Source organism: Gambusia affinis, linkage group LG21 (assembly GCF_019740435.1).
Source record: "Gambusia affinis linkage group LG21, SWU_Gaff_1.0, whole genome shotgun sequence".
Taxonomy (NCBI): domain Eukaryota; kingdom Metazoa; phylum Chordata; class Actinopteri; order Cyprinodontiformes; family Poeciliidae; genus Gambusia; species Gambusia affinis.
The window spans coordinates 19,724,574-19,740,605 of record NC_057888.1 but is presented as its reverse complement, the minus strand read 5'-3'; the positions used below and the strand labels follow the sequence as shown (position 1 = coordinate 19,740,605).

At 40.8% G+C, this 16,032-nt stretch overlaps 2 protein-coding genes across 8 annotated transcripts in view; both read left to right on the top strand.

Annotated features, from left to right (window-relative positions):
• The window catches only part of LOC122824145 (homeobox protein Mohawk-like), a 151,071-nt gene that overhangs the window by 4,224 nt on the left and 130,815 nt on the right, over positions 1 to 16,032 (top strand). The window lies entirely within an intron of this gene.
• LOC122824144 (homeobox protein Mohawk-like) overlaps positions 1 to 16,032 on the top strand; it is a 51,449-nt gene that overhangs the window by 4,928 nt on the left and 30,489 nt on the right. For 6 of the 7 annotated variants that reach the window (XM_044104391.1, XM_044104390.1, XM_044104392.1 and 3 more), the window contains exons 8-17: positions 1,579 to 1,763; positions 2,286 to 2,414; positions 4,108 to 4,261; positions 8,832 to 8,978; positions 9,501 to 9,710; positions 10,200 to 10,433; positions 11,386 to 11,496; positions 11,668 to 11,822; positions 15,358 to 15,538; positions 15,623 to 15,684. In XM_044104391.1, the coding sequence (XP_043960326.1) occupies positions 1,579 to 1,763; positions 2,286 to 2,414; positions 4,108 to 4,261; positions 8,832 to 8,978; positions 9,501 to 9,710; positions 10,200 to 10,433; positions 11,386 to 11,496; positions 11,668 to 11,822; positions 15,358 to 15,538; positions 15,623 to 15,684 (1,568 nt within the window). The remainder of the gene's footprint in view (positions 1 to 1,578; positions 1,764 to 2,285; positions 2,415 to 4,107; positions 4,262 to 8,831; positions 8,979 to 9,500; positions 9,711 to 10,199; positions 10,434 to 11,385; positions 11,497 to 11,667; positions 11,823 to 15,357; positions 15,539 to 15,622; positions 15,685 to 16,032) is intronic. The other variant, XM_044104393.1, reaches the window with a different exon arrangement.

Sequence of the window (16,032 nt, the reverse complement as noted above, 5' to 3'; positions counted from 1 at the left end):
AAACCAATGAGCAGTGCCAGAGTGAGCCACGATTAAAAAAGACATTTAGGCTTTAATGTTTTATGAGTTCTGTGTGGAGGGTGATGCCTAAAGCCTGAGGAAGATAAAAATGATGGAGAACTGCAGTAAAACTAACTGTGAAGGAGTCTGTGGTGGAACAAATCATTGTCTGGATCTGTTCCCCTTAGATCCCTTCATTGTTTTGATCCATGCAGCTCACTGTCCTGTTAGTTTAGGTTTTTATCCCTGCAGGATATTTTAAAGAAGTTGTTTGTTGATGATTCTAGTGAAATGGAACAACAAGCATGATATCTGGGAGGTATTTAGGAATCACAGTCATTCTTATGGACAGGCTCTCTTCAGGTTCTAATTGAGGAAACAAAGTTGCATCATTGCAGCTCCTCCCCTGATGGCAAAGCAGAAGCTCAAACCCACAAAGCAGCAGCCAGAGACACCAGCAGCTGATCTCCAAACATTTCTGCTTGTTGCTGAAGTTTAACCAGCAGTTCTGGACCAGAGGACCCCAGAGGGGACGTTAGGACACCTACCAATAAAATAGGTTTTAGTGCTCAGAACTCTCCGACATCACTCTCACTTACAGCGTTTTAAAAGCATCTGGAACAGAGTTTGATTTTATTCTAGGGAGTGTTCCCTTCAGCAAACACATGGCGTTTGTCCATTTCACATATAAGAGAATTACAGAATTTTGGTTGGCCTAATAAAGTCCTCCTGTTAGTCTGTGGTTGGGTGAATTGACTTGTATGTTTCCAGTAGCGAGTCACTTTGTGTTTAATGAGAGACGATGGCCGTGCTTGGCTCCAGCTGATGGTGAACCCAACCTGCAAACTTACACGTTCATTCCTCTTCCTGCCCTTAACAATGTGCAGCTCCTAACAGCCAATCAGAGTCTGAGCTGTTCCTGCAGGTGTCTGTGATTAAACTGTGACCTGCTCTCCATTCATACGGACACATTGGCATTTTTCTACAGGTTGTAAAGTTTGCTGTTAGAGTTTCAAATCCTCCAGAACCAGAACCAGAATCAGACCATGAAGAACAGCAGCTCAGATCAGACTGAGCTGGGAGCTTTTAGTTGGATTCTGAGGAATGGGAGACGTTTGATGTTATTCAGATGATTAAAGAGGGATTTGTGCTTTGGGAATCTTTGGGAACATGTTCTTTTGTTGCAGTTCCTCAGTAAAGACCCAGTCCTGATGCAGGCCTGCAGATTGTTCACAAGGGATTTTATGGGAGTTCAGGGTTTCTCGTTTGCCTCTAATAACTGCTCTGTTGTTTTCATTTCACTCTTCTTGGACTGACATGACAACACTTTGTTAGACATTAATATCCTTTTTGTCCAACAATGAAATATAAATAAACTCTGATGTTGGTTGGGACAATATTCAGAAAACATCTTCACAAGTAACAGGAATCAAACTGATCATTTGGGTTTAATAAGTTTCATTTTCAGAGTTTTACAGACAAACTTTACAGATTTGTTCCATCAAGATTTAATTCTATTTGATAAAAGGGAATCTTTGTTCTCTATTTTTAACCTCTGTCTTTTTCTGTCACCATCAGTATTTTGTAGAACAGAAACCTCGTAAGAGTATTCACGTTGCACACCTGGATTATGAAATAGAACAAGCCCAACCCAAGACGCCTGAAGAACGAGAGTGGGAGAAAGTACAGCAAGCTCTGTACGGCAGGAGGAAACGTGAACCATGTCATAGATGGAGGAATCTTGGTGTGCTGAATATGTGTAGGTAAGTGAGAAATGATGTAAGAAAAGTGGCTTTAAATTTAACCAGACTACCATGAAGAGAGCGAGGCAGTGATCCCTCTGTTAGTGCAGAGGAGCTTTGGAGCAGAAGGATGCTGAGCTCCCTCCACATCTGCTCAGCATGCCTGCCAGCAGTCACTCTTTATGAAGAGATGATTGGATGTTTTATGAATATCAGTGGTAATATTCCTGATGGCTCAGTGATCAAAGTTAATAAAGACTTCAGAGTGTGGAAACCCTGTCTGCCCAATTACAGACACCAAACCAAGAGAAGTTGTGAAAAATCCCAGCGATCACATCTGGTCTCTGACTGATAAATAGATCTAGAAAGAGCTGAGCTGTTGCAGCTGGAGCCTTTTATAAGTGGACACAGTGGAGGAGAAACTGGCTGAAGTTGAAAGGATCTCAGTGGCTAAAAAGTACCAGCCTTGTCTCAGATTGTTAATAAATGATGATGATAAAAAGTAGAAGCGGTCATAATGACTCCTATTTGAAATTATTGCAGTTCAGCAGAAGAAGAGGACATCACCATGAGCTTTGCAGAGAGGAAACGTTTGGGATCCAAAACCAAGTCCATGATGAAGGGTGGAATCACAGCAGCATCTTCAATTGGACTTACAGCTTCCCAGAGAAGGTAAGTGTTACAGATTATCATTTCCCTGTCTGGGTCTACAAAGGAAAGTTTTTGCTGCACAGGTGAAAATGTTCCCAGTTTACAGCATTGCAGAAGAAAGAAGCTCGTGTTTTGTTAAATAAAAGCAGCAAAGGTGCTGGAATTTGTAACTCTGACTATAACTACAGCAAATGTTTACATGGCAGCTGCAGCATAAGTTGTGATAGAAATAAATTCCCAATAAATGAACAAGAGATGGTCAGAAACACTGAAGGAAACCAAAGCTCCCTTTGTTTTGTTCCGTTCGGTTCTTAAAATACAGCAGGAGAATACAGAGCTGTTCTCACCTTTTACTTTTTCCTGATGAAATAAAACTCCTGAAGTGTTTATTCACCTTTCTAATATCAATCTGCCAGATGTAGAAGAATAGGTTCTTGGGGTTTTTTCTGTACCAAAATCACCAACATTTGCATCCTCATCGACTCTCTCAACTGACCGACAACTTATAGTTGGAGACTCTCCATCCACCTGCCTCCTGGATCACGGTTGAGGCAATCCTTACAATGTCAGTAGCTCTGAACGGAAGACACTATCTGACAGCCTGTCCACTCTCACAGATGATAAAATACTCTCAGACCTGCAGAAACCAATAAACACGTAAAACATGGACTGTTGTGAAGCACGCCAAGTCATCAGCGAGAAGATAAGACACCAAATCTAGCCCTTCACATTCTATTTATAGACGCACGCCCAGGTGGGCTACGTGTCATGTGCTCAGCTTTGTTTACATTAAATCTCAACAGGCGTGGAGTGGGAGGAGACGTATCCACTCTGTTTGCTGCCGCTGGCAATCAGGAAAGAATGAAACAGAGACTCTTTTGCATTTTCAGTCAGAAAATATGACGGCATCACTACTCTCTTCACTTGCTCCCTATTTTTGGACAGATTCAACACAAGATCATTCATAGGACTGCACCTCGCTTTCTAGAAGTATTATCCATGCACAACACAGGAACTTCTCTAAACTCCTCAAACAAAGTTAACGTTGGTGGGAGACCGGGCATTTTAAAGTTGATTCAAAGTTGATTTAAACCACCGTCTCTGACTGCTTTCTTTGTTGGCCACGTTCTCTGTCCATTCAGTCAAGACTCCAGGGTCGGTCCACTCATCAGCTCCCACCACAGCAGGACACCACAGTTCTGGTTGCTTTGGAGAAGCTTCATTGAGCGTTCATCTGCCGCATCCTGAAAACCACTCAGATGAGCTTCCTCTCTCTGATAATCTTCTCCCTGGAAATGCAATCTGGCTGTTTATTGGAACCACCTCTCATTTGAACCTGGAGCAGATTTCATTGGTCCACAGTGCCCAGTTTTCCTGATCTAACCAGCTCTGCAGTTTTAAAGAAACATCTGCAGTTGTGGTTGCATAAATGGCTCAACAAGTCTTTGCTCTCTGTATGATGACAGCTCCAGTCCTCCTGTGACATTATTCTGATGTGTTTTCCCGCTGCTTAGACCTCGTGGAAGTTCTAACTTGAAACTTAAATATGAATATAGATAATGGGTGCTCTAGTGTGGGATGGCCAGGCTGTTTATCCATTTAAACTCCCAGAATGAATCATGATGCTACAGCCCATCCCTTTGTCTGAAATGGATCCTCTCTGACTCCTGTAAATGTGGTTACCTACAGTCACAGATGTGCTGTTTGTGTTCAGGAGAAGCATAGTAGCATCCTTCTCAGAGGAGCATTTCAGCGAGAGCTCCAGTGAAAGTGACGAGGAAGAGGAGCAGACAGAGCGACGTCCTGACACCAGCACTGAACTGCAGTCTGAATACTGGCAGGTCCAGAAACTGGTGAAGTACCTCAAGGTATGAGAACATCACCCAGAACACTGTTGTTTCCTTCCACAGATAGCATTCATCCTAATGTAGTGAGTTTTTCTGGCTCAGGCAAAGCAGGCCATAGCGGACAGGAGGCAGTAAAATCAGAGCTCTGTTTCTGTCCGTCTGTCTTCCAATCAAAACTTTCATCAAACCCGTATTCCTATAAGAGCACGCCAGCTGTTTAGATCCAGACTTGTGATCTGAGTCTGTGACTGAAGGAAGTCAGAGGAAATCAATGTCAACTTCTCTTATTTAAAGCTCTGCTTTGGATGGAGATGTTTCCTGAAGTGTTTGATTGGATTCTTGTTGTTCTGACACAGACCTGTTTGGTTTGCATATCAGAGCCAAGGTTCAGGAGGCAGAACTGACAGACAGCTGTATCTATCTATGATAGATTTGACAGGACATACGGGGAATATTAATTTGGATGCAGCAGCATCCTAGACTGACTGGGAACACCTGAGGATTCCTTCCTCCTTTTTCTGATCCCTTTTCTATATGTGATCACTCAAACAGATTAAATTGGAAATAACTTTAACACTTCATTCTTCAGCAGTAAAAATAACTTCATATCTTAATACTGAAGGGCTTGATGTTCAGGAAACAATTTTGTGGTGTCCTGTTGGAACTGATTCTTTTCTGACTTCCAGAGCTTGTTGCTAAATGAGATCCTGCTCACTCCAAGAAAGAAATGTTTGGTGGAAAACTCTCCAGTCAAGAGGAATTATGTGAGGGAATTTTTAGCTGAAGAAAATAGAAAATAATTGGAAGGAAATTCCATGTCTCAAAGGAATTCACTATTTCCAGCAAAGGAACAAAGAGATGTAAATGATATGAAAGAGGCAACATTCAGATAAAATCAACACATTTTAAAGTTTAACATCAGGTTTGTGCTGATGGCTTTAGTGTTTTGTGTTTTCCTGCATCAGAAAGATGCATGCAACTCTAAACAGCACGTCCCTGCTCTCTTTCTGTCTGGAAACCCCACAGTGCAGTTATTTATGACCTTTGACCTGCAGTTGTTTTATGATATCGTCACCATCAGTGGCTGCCAGTCAGCAAGAGCCAAGTTAAATATCTGTCTTTATTTTAGGAGCAGATCTTTTCCCTCTTACACCACAGACTGCTGCTTGTTGTTTAGAAAGTCAAACACTTTCACACAGCGACACATGCATCATGATCTGTTTGATGTTTTAATGATGTTTATGTGGGAATATTTGCTCAGGGGTCTGAAGTGTTTGTTTTTCTACCTGGACGGCTGCAGACCTGTTCCTCTATGAGGCTCATGTTGATTCTCACAACATCCAGAATGCAAACTGAAGTCAGTTTCTGACAAACATAAATTCATGTGTTTGATTTACATAATTCTCACTTCCCTCTCCAGTTTCTAGTGCATCAGTGTTAATGTATGAGCTTCGTTTCATCATCCCTGTTATAAACAGATTTATTTTAACAGGAAGGAAGCAGCAGGTGGAAATACTGTTAGATTTTAAAGAGTCAATCTAATTATTGAAGAAAGAAACTGAGTTGATAAAACTAGAGATAATTTAGGAAGATGATTTTTAACTTGTTTAAATATCAACTGAGATTTTCATTAAACTAATGAATTTAACAGTAGCTGATTGATGCAAGCCGTGTCCTCATTAAGGTTTCCTCCCTCTGCTGGCCAGAAGCAGAACTGCTGCGTTGTTCTCAGATCTTCATGACTGATTGCTGCAATAAAACTGATCCATAAAGCAGTCAGTAGCAGCAGGTTTTCTCACCAGAAGCTCATTTCTGACTCATCATGTTGTCCTCTAACATCGGATGGTTTTCTTTATTTTTCTAATAATTATTTATTCTCACAAGTTTAATGATGACATCATTTTCCTCTTTGATGATGACAGCATTTCTCAACTCAAAGACCTGACTAGATCTTTATTCTAGTCAGGTCTTTAACTAGAAGAAAGATTTAGTCAAAGATTAGATCAAGATCTAACATTTTAGACACTGATAATTCTTAAATGATTCAGCTTTATTTTATTGGACATCCAGTAATCAATCATTCTGTCCAGTTCTACCAGCATCCAGAGTCTGGATTGTTGTTGTTACTGGGAGATCGTCACTCTGAACCTGCAGTTTGAACACTGATCTGTCCTCATCAGTTCAAACTCTGCCAGGTTTCCTCTCTGACATTAAGATCTACAAAGCTCTTTCAGCCACCTGCATTCATCTGCACCAACCCAACGCTGCAGATCAGAGCACCACACTTAACACAGATATTCACTCCTTCTAACAACATGTCCAGGTCACATGCAGAAAAGCATTGCATAAAGGGTCAACAGGGCCTCACTGGCTGTGCTGCTCACCTCCTTCCTGCTCCACATCTTTAGTGCTGTGATTTATTGGCCTGGAGCTGCAGCAGGTCAGACTGTGTCTGCAGAATCCCAGCTGCAGCTCCAGAGGAACCCGATTACAAGAAGACCTTCATTCAGCCACGTGGAGGCTTCTGCTGTTAGAAGCTCAGGCAGAGAAACCTGCAGGGAGAGAAGCAGCAACATGTGGAAGGAATGTTCATGAAGCTCATCAAGTTCATGAAAGAAACTTTTGGTGATGCTTTTATCCTTCAGACTAGCTCTACTCTTTTAACTACAAAGTTTCATCAAACAAGAAGATGAAACTTTTCTATAAACTGATCCATAACAGCTAGAAGAACTTGTTAAGAATCACTAATTTATGCACCTGATGCCACTGTGGTGCTGAACTCTAAGAATTAACGGAGTAATCTACATCCAAACATATTTGGGGACTTTTTATTCTTTGACTTCCGTCTCAGGTCTCAGGTTGTTCACTCAGACACTTGATAATCAGATCTCTAAAGACCACTCTTATGACATTTTCATAGATATGACATCCATCCATTATCCAACATGCTTGTGGGGTTGTGTCTATCATACACACACACACACACCCATACCTAAGGAGAATTTAGAGAGTTTAATCCTCCTGACAGTTTTTGTGGTACCTGGAGAGAACCCTGACATGCTCAGGGAGAACATGCTATCCCAACTGTGCCACTGTGCAGCCTATATACTGACATCTTCTGCTTTATTTAGGCATATTTTAACAGCTCTAGAGACTTTATCTTGAATACTTTTACTCTCTCAGTGGGTCAACTCCTTCAGAGCCTCGGTACCAACTCATGCTAATGCTGTTTCCTTTGCCCGTGTGCATTTCCTCAAAGATGATTACAGAATGACCTCCAAAAAGATTCTTTCATATTTTTAATATTCATTAAACCTTCAGTAGATCTTCTATAGCCACCATGTTGTGATGCCATGGCTACAGAGGTTATTACTGTTGAAATTATTTTGATCTTCTTTTATTGGAAGTTAAGCAACATGTGAAAACAAGTTTATAGTTAATAAAAACTAATCTGAACGTTATAGCTCAATAAACAAACATTGTTAAATAAATCTCAGGTAACACTTGAGGACAAAGAAAGCATCATTTTTAAACAGTTTACATTGATTTGAATAATTTCTTCTAAGGTTGAATAGTGTTTGGATGTTTTCGTCTTGGAGCATCTGCTCTGATCCTGCTGAAGGAAAGTCAGAAATCCTTTGTCATAAGAGACTTCAGATGGTGTCGATGTTTTAAAGAATGTCGACAATCCCTCCAGACCAAAGCGTCTGAAAATAAAAACATATGATCTGTTTTCTGATTTCCCAGCTATCGCTCCTGAACATCACATTTTTTCTTGTTTTTACAAGGTATGAAGCTGGCCCAGCAAATCCTTTGAAGAGTTAGAATGGAGGAGGCAAAGGAAGCAGTAGATCCTCTGCTGTTAATGGGCAAATGGTTCACATTTAGGTTTTACCTTCATGATATGGAGAACATGTTCCTGTTGTCTTGCAGAGTCAGAGAACTGCTCTGTGAAGAAGATCTGATCACACAACTGAGATTGTGGAGATAGGACTCCACTGATGAGCCTGTTTGAAAAAATCATTAGATAATTGACATTTCAAGGAAATGTGTTTATTCCACACCTCTATGTTTGTTCTTTCGTACTGATGATACTCACTCAGTTCTAGCTATGAGGAGAACACAGCAGAGGCATAACAATCAATCAGTGAATGAGATTTTATAATCCTGGAAATGTTTTTCCGGAGATGGGCTGAATTTGTAGCTCTGACGGTTCAGGTCTGAGTCCATCACCACAACCTGCATTCAGGCCTGATCACTAGTTTCTGACTGAAGCTGTGTGCTGACTCTAGATCGTTCCTCTTTAGGTCTAAAGATAATAACTTCAAGACAAGCATTTAAACACAATATTCCACACAGTGTCAGGTTCTGGTCCAGGAGCTTCATTCTCTCTGTAGAATAAATGTTTCCCTCAGTGGTTACCACCACACAGCTATGTACAAGCCTGCAGTAACAACCAAACACGTCCAGTCAAAGTGAATCAGAGAGAACCTGCACATAGAGTAATGCTATGAGCACTGCATCAATCCCTTTTAGCCTTGAATGTTCTCTTCCATTTTTATTTGTTCCTGTTTGATAAACGTCGTTTTAGGCAGCAGACCAGACAGCCACTGTGCTTGTTCTCTGTGCCATGATGGAACTTGATCTAATGAAGGAGGTCATCCAACTGGCCATCCTGGACCTAGGTGGACTGGACCTCCTCCTTAACTTGCTGGATACTACAGACATCAGAAGCAAAGTGAGTAGCTCTACTTAAGCTGGACCTGGATGGATTGCAGTCATGACATTAACTGCTTCAATGTGTCAGTATGGGTTTTAGTTAGTGTAACAGGAGTGTTGGTATAGGGAGCAGGCTGTTAAAGACATATGCAGCCTTTATTCAGCAGTATGATTACGGTTTGACCGCCAGAGCAGATTCCTCAAGGACTAAATGATAATCATTGCGCATGTGTAGGTCAAATGTTAATCACAACAAAGTCATCGGTGATCTGCCAGTGACCTATGTGAGTCTATAAAGTCACATGACACTCGACTCTCAATCTCTCAACTTTCTTGTGAGACATAGTAATTCCAGGACTTAACCTGCTCATGTGCAGGAATGATTATTCAGTTCAGAACTGCTTTTATTCTGACTTTTTGACTACTTTTATTGGAAATACAGCTGAGTTTTTAACTTTTATATATTCCTGTTTCATCACAGTTATTGTAAAGTAACAACTTTCTTTTTTTTCCCCACACATTGCTTTTGTCATTTGATCAGATTGGATCTTTAAAAATCCTGTCAAAGATCAGCCAGAACGTCATCATCCGACAGACCATTGTAAACATGAGAGGCCTGCAGAGGATGGTGAACAACCTGGACTTACCAGTGAAGGAGCTGCAGGCCTTGGCCTCTGAGACCATTGCCCATGTGGCTAAGTTCAGAAGAGCAAGAAGAATAGTGAGGACACATGGAGGAATCAGGAAACTGGTGAGTCTCATCTCGCAATGATGGATGTTTGCTTCTTTTTGTTTTCTTCCAAAAGGAAGCACCCAAACTGCCTCCACCCCTTGTATATTTTCCTCAGATCCAAATCGAATGTGCTCATATGTGAGTTACTCACAAGGCGGATTCCTTTAATACTGTTCTACCTTTTAACTGTGCAGAGCGTTATAGCTTTGTCACTGGTCAGAAAGTATGGGTTCAAACTCTGAAGTTCATAACTGTCACACTAGGCTTCTCAGCTCTAACATCACCATCTGTCCATCTTTTCTCTCTTGCATCTCTGCTGTTTTCATTCTTGCACAGCCAGTGGTAATAAGAGTTTTAATTACACCATTAATCATGGCTAACTACTTATTCTTCCTATTTGAAACCCTCCATTATCACCTCAAAGTAGGAAGCAAACCTCAAGGAGTTTCTGGAATCATGTCAGTTTCACTGAGTTGTTTTAAAGTCTGGGATCTTCTTTCTGATCAGGTGAAGCTGCTGGACTGCTTCCCTTACGCAGCAAAACAGGGAGAAGTCATTCAGAAGAATTTGGAGGTGGCCCGCTGTGGAGCCTCGGCTCTGTGGAGCCTCAGCAAAAGTAGCAAGAACAAGGAGGCCATTCGTAAAGCTGGGGGCATCCCTCTGCTGGGACTGCTGCTCAGGTCTCCATATGAGGAAATTTTGATCCCTGTTGTGGGAACACTGCAGGAATGTGCCTCACAGGTGAGGAGAGCCTCTGTATCCAGAAATGCTGTTCTTTTATAAAACATGTTGATCTGATTCTGTGAAACAGTCATTGCTGTAAATAATCACTGAGATTCAGGTTCATATTATTCTATTTTTGACTAATCCAATTTAAACTAGTAAAGCTTTCTACAAACTTTTACTAATTTAATTTTGTCATTAAATATTTTTTGCGTAGGTAAAACGTCTGTGGTGCTTTTTTTTTTCTTATTTTTTCCTGTTTTGGAATCTAAACATTTAGGAGCGTTAGCAGTTCAAGGACTCAAATGGAAACTGAGTCCTTGAACAGGAAAATGGTGGTGTTACAAAATCCATAAATGGAGATGAAACAATGACAAATATCAGGGCTGGAAACAGGTGTGACAAAGAAACAGAAGACAAGTTATAGCAGAAACTGGCAGACTTACAAAGCTCAGGAGGTGATTAGTGGAACCAGGTACGAGTGGGAGTTGAGAGAAAAATGGCTGGACAGCAAAATAAACAACAACAAGGATTAAAATACAACAGCCAAACAAAACATATATAAACTCTGAGAATATCAAAACTGATGAATGAGTCAAATTCTGAACACCAAATGTGACAAATCAAAACAAACTCCAGCAGATGATGACACTTTATAGGTATGCCTGGAAGTACAGCAAACAATGAATTTCCAATGTAGAAGTTATTTGACATTTTAATGACAAAAATCTAAAAACATTTAAAACTTTTTTTAGTGTAAACTTTAAAAACAGACTGACTCCTTCGATGAAGTGTTTCTCCTTGTGTGCTGGAGACGTTCAGTTTCCCCACAACAGTCAGTCTGGCTGCAGTTTGGATCAATGATGATAAATTAAAGGTTTTTGATGATGTTTAAGCATGTATAGGAAGCAAACTATTTGAATATTTATTCATGCTTATGTCGTTTTGTTGTGTTTTTCTGTTCCTACAGAAAAATTACAGAGTTGCTATTCAAAATGAAGGGATGGTGAAGGACTTGGTGAAAAACCTGAGCAGTGAAAACGAGGAGCTCCAGATGCTTTGTGCCAGTGCAATCTTTAAGGTACTTGGTTTTCTATCTTCTGCTCTGCGCAGTGGTCTGAAGTTTATCCTGGTGAAAACAGAGGTCGTTTTATTTGGACTGAAGCCCTTCACTAAAACAAACACCAGATCTCTGTGCTACTGAATAGATCCAGACTGCAGATCTCTCTCAGATCTCTTGTTTGTTTCACAGTGTGCAGAAGACAAACTGACCCGGGATCTGGTCCGCAGCCACCACGGCCTGCAGCCTCTGGTGTCACTGCTCTCTAAAGCAGAGAACAAGCAGCTCCTGGCTGCTGCCACCGGGGCCATTTGGAAGTGTTCAATCAGCATGGAGAACGTAGCTATGTATGTACACAACTTTACTATTTATTGTCCCACCTGGAGTCATGGAGATGCATGTTAAAACTCCATGTTAGACATGCAGAACACATGTTCTCTGCCTTTCTTTTGTGATTGCTTTGAATGACTTCAACAAATCTCTGCCTGCTCACTTCAACAGTGTTTGATACAGTTCTGTGTGAAAGAGGTTTAATAAGAATTAATTTTATCCCCAAATTCCAATAACCTTTGGAGCCTGTGCTTGCTGAGCTGATGTGTTTCTCAGTGTGTAAAGAATTAACACAATGGATCCAGAACAGGAGGTTTAGCCTGCTGCAGTTTAATGTGGCATCAGTTCATATGTGAGTTTTATATGCAGCCGTTGCTTAGAAACGACTCACTGTGTCATTGTTTCCACTCTCCTCTGTCAGTTCCTTTCTCGGTTTATGCAGTTAAAGAGATTATTGGTGTAAAATGTTCAGGCTTTGTTCAGATTCTATCAGCTCTGATCTTTGATGTGTTTACTTTTAGATTTCAGTCTTTCCTCTGTTAACAATGGATCAGGCAGATGTGCAAACTTTACAAGCCTCAGTCATGTCATTTAAGGCCCGTTAGAACTCCACCAGTCAGGATCACAGTGAAATCAGCCTGGGGACATTTTTAATGTTAGAGAGCTGATGGGACCTTTAATCATTAGTCATGTAAGGCTAGATTTATTGAAGTGTCATTTAGGATGGTTGGAATGGTTCCTGACTTGGACTTTAGTGTCAGATGAGTTTTAAGTTAGTCATTTTCCCTCTAAAATAAATCAAACTCTCAGACTGAGTCCTGGCAGCCCTGAACATCCCCACTACTGAGACCTTGACAAACTGACTGATTCATATTTCTTTTCTTCTTCAGGGTGACTCTGAGAGTGTAATGATGAACCCACATGCAGTGATTTAATGCAACAGAAACACATTCATCAATCTGCAACATCTTATGTTGTTACATTTTATGATAACAAATATAAATCTGAAGGCTTCAGCTGAGGTGAAACGGTGTAAAAACACTTTTCTTAATCTAAGATAATGTTTGGCTCAAAACTGCTGTGAAGCTCTAAAAGTAAGAAGAAAAGTTCTCAGCAGCTCTCAGAGGGATCTGTGATCACTTCCTGGATCAAAACTGACCCAACTTGATGATGATGATGATGATGATGAAGCAGCTTCTTGTTATAAAATGTGACAGCTTAATACACTCGGTGCCAGAACACACACACTCCTCCAAACATAATCCTGTCACACTGTTGCTAGGTAAAATAGTTACCTTATTACTAATCATAACTCTAATATGAATGATTATTATGATGCATTAATCAATCATCGTCACATTTAGTAACAACTCAGTTAGAAATGATACCAACACTTTGCTTTCCCTTGTACTGAATTGAACCAAACACTGAAGGCTGGTGCAGCGTTTTAACAACCTTTCAGAATAAAAGCGCTCTCATCTTGTAGAGTTTCTGACTGTTTGCTAACATAGCCAACGTTTTGAGAGGAAACCAGCATGATGTTGTGCAGATGTGTTAATGTTCACTGACACGTCAGTGAACTTGTTTTGGTTCTCTCAGGATTATTGAGTCTCTGATCAGAATCAGAGTGAAGCAGTTAAAGCATTACTGTCAGGAAGAAAGAGGCTGCTAATCAAACAAGGTTTTAAGGCCCCGCCCTCTTTTCAGAATCTGTCACAGGCTGACAAGTGAAAAGAAAATCCTGTTAGAAGATTTTAACTGCTGTAATAGCTGAGATTTTCTGTCTTTGATTAAGATAAATTCATCTTCCTGCAGACAGGATTCAGTCTTACTTTAGTGACTGATTTATTTGGTCTAGACAGGATGGAGGTCTTGTGGATTTGAGACAAGTAGCAGCAAATGTTAAATCTTTACTGATTTAGTGAAGGAATGAAATGAGAAATGATTGATGTCCTGAAACATAAATGTGTAAAAAGCTCATTGTCACAGTTTGTACTTTTTAAAGGCCTCCCACTGAACCAAGGACAAGGAGCTGAATAAAATCTGAGGACAGAAACAGTGAAACATTTAGTTCAGATTTTTAGCTGTGTCCAGATGTGGCCTCTTGGGTCTGTGGACAGAGGTGTTATAGCCACACAGAAATACTGTAAAGGGCTTTAACAAAAGGCTGAAGCAATAAGTTTGCAGTGGAAAGTGGAGACTGCCAAGTCTTGGAGTGTGTTTGCCAGAGCAGCAACGGTTGGGTCAAGATTGTGAAGTTTCCTTCCAGATTCTGGCTTCCTTCCATCTTAGTTCTGCTGCAGGCCGACCATGAGCAGAACATAATCTCCTCTTTAAATGATTCTTCTCTTCATCCCACTGCAGCTCAGCGTTCCCCCATGTTAGTCTGTGCCCTGATAGATTCATCTGTTTATTATATTCCTCAGTGATTTAATGATTCAGGTTTCTGTGGTTGTTGCTGGAGATTTTAGGATCCCTGAAACGTCTTAATATCACTTGGACCTTCTCTGAAGCTCATAGTCAAAATGAATTCTCTATAATGATGAATTGGTGAAGAAAAGACTGAAGATGAAAACGTGTTGCTCACACAGAAGCTCCTCTGTGGTTCCTGTCTGCTCTAACATGCTTTATGAGCCTCCAGCCATGTAGAGGCCTGTGTTTTCAGTTGGAGCTGCTTCAGGCAGCTTTGTGTCAAGTTACTCCTGCCAGAAAACAATTACCTAAGCTGGACCTGACAGAAATAGACACGACACAGTGTTGATTTATCAAAACAAGATCATTGTAGAGAAGGGAGCTGCAGATGATACCTCAGATAATGAGGAAGACCATTGTTGTTCATGATGCTGAACTGGACTAAAGTCCATTAGCAATGTTTTCACTGTGAAGAAGAGGCTGTGGTTCATTGGACCCTGTCCAGAACCAAATGACCTTAGCCGTCTACAATAGCTTACAGGCTATGATGCCAGCAACCGTAACTGGGAATAAAAACAGCCAGAGAAATGAACTGTGCACCAGAGGGTTGCTGAGGTTTTAGTGGAACCACAGTATATCCCTTCTGAATGTTGACTATAGTTTACTACTCTATAGCGAAGACAAACAAGGCAAAATCTCACAGTTAAAGACGGAGGAAAAGTTTGCAAGGTTGGTGCTGCAAAGCGAAGACGAGGACGGCTGTGAGGAGCCGTGGGAAAATAGTTTGTCCTGCTGAGTTACAGCAAGATGCTGATGTTACTGAAGGGAAAACAATCTTTACCTTTGACCCAATCATCTGATGATCATGTAGCTCTGTACAGAGGAGGTTCAGGAGACACACTGTTAGTCTGACTGTCAAATCACTGGATCATTAGAATCTTTAATAAATTTGGCCTCTGGGTTGAAAACTAAACTAGTTTCAGTTTTGTTTCACAGTTTTGTCTTCTCTCTCTAGAGCAACAAGATCTGTTGAATTGACTTTTAGTCCATGTTAGTTGTCCAGTTTCTGTAATAAATGAATCAAATCACCTTAATTATATTGTAATGCAATCATCTCTTCTTGATGTTGTTCCCTCAAAGCTTCCAGGAGTACAAAGCTCTGCAGGCCCTGATTGGTCTGCTGACTGATCAGCCTGAACAGGTCCTGATCAATGTAGTGGGAGCTCTGGGACAATTTGCTCAGATACAAGCTAACAAGTCCGCCATCTGCAACGGTGGGGGCATAAGGGCTCTCATTAACCTGCTCAATGGAACAAACCAGGTATACAACATTGGTTCTTCCTGCAGTTCTTGTTCAAACTAACTCCTTTATTGATCCAACATCTGCTCTGTGTCATTTAACCAGGCTCTGCTTGTAAATGTAGCAAAGACTGTGGGAGCTTGTGCCACAGAAAGGGACAACGTGGCGTAAGTTTATTTCTTCCTTTTCAATGTTTCTTGCTCTGCTTATATTTACAGTAGGTCCATGAGGCGCCTGTTAAAATGTGATTAGTGGCTTATTTCCCATAATCAGTGAATCAGCCCAAACTCACTCCTGGCTGTTTATTGATGTCATGTGTTTTTACAAGGAAATGAGACCAATTGTAGGATGTAAACACAGCCTCATTAACCTGTCCTGGGCTGCTGCTCAGAAAGATTCCTGTAGTTTTCATTGGGAGCTGTGCAGGTAGGCGTCTCTTTCATCCTTAGCCCAATGACCGATTTTAAAAGCTTTGTTTATTGTAGCTGCTGTGTTAAATATGGTTGTGGTTTCAT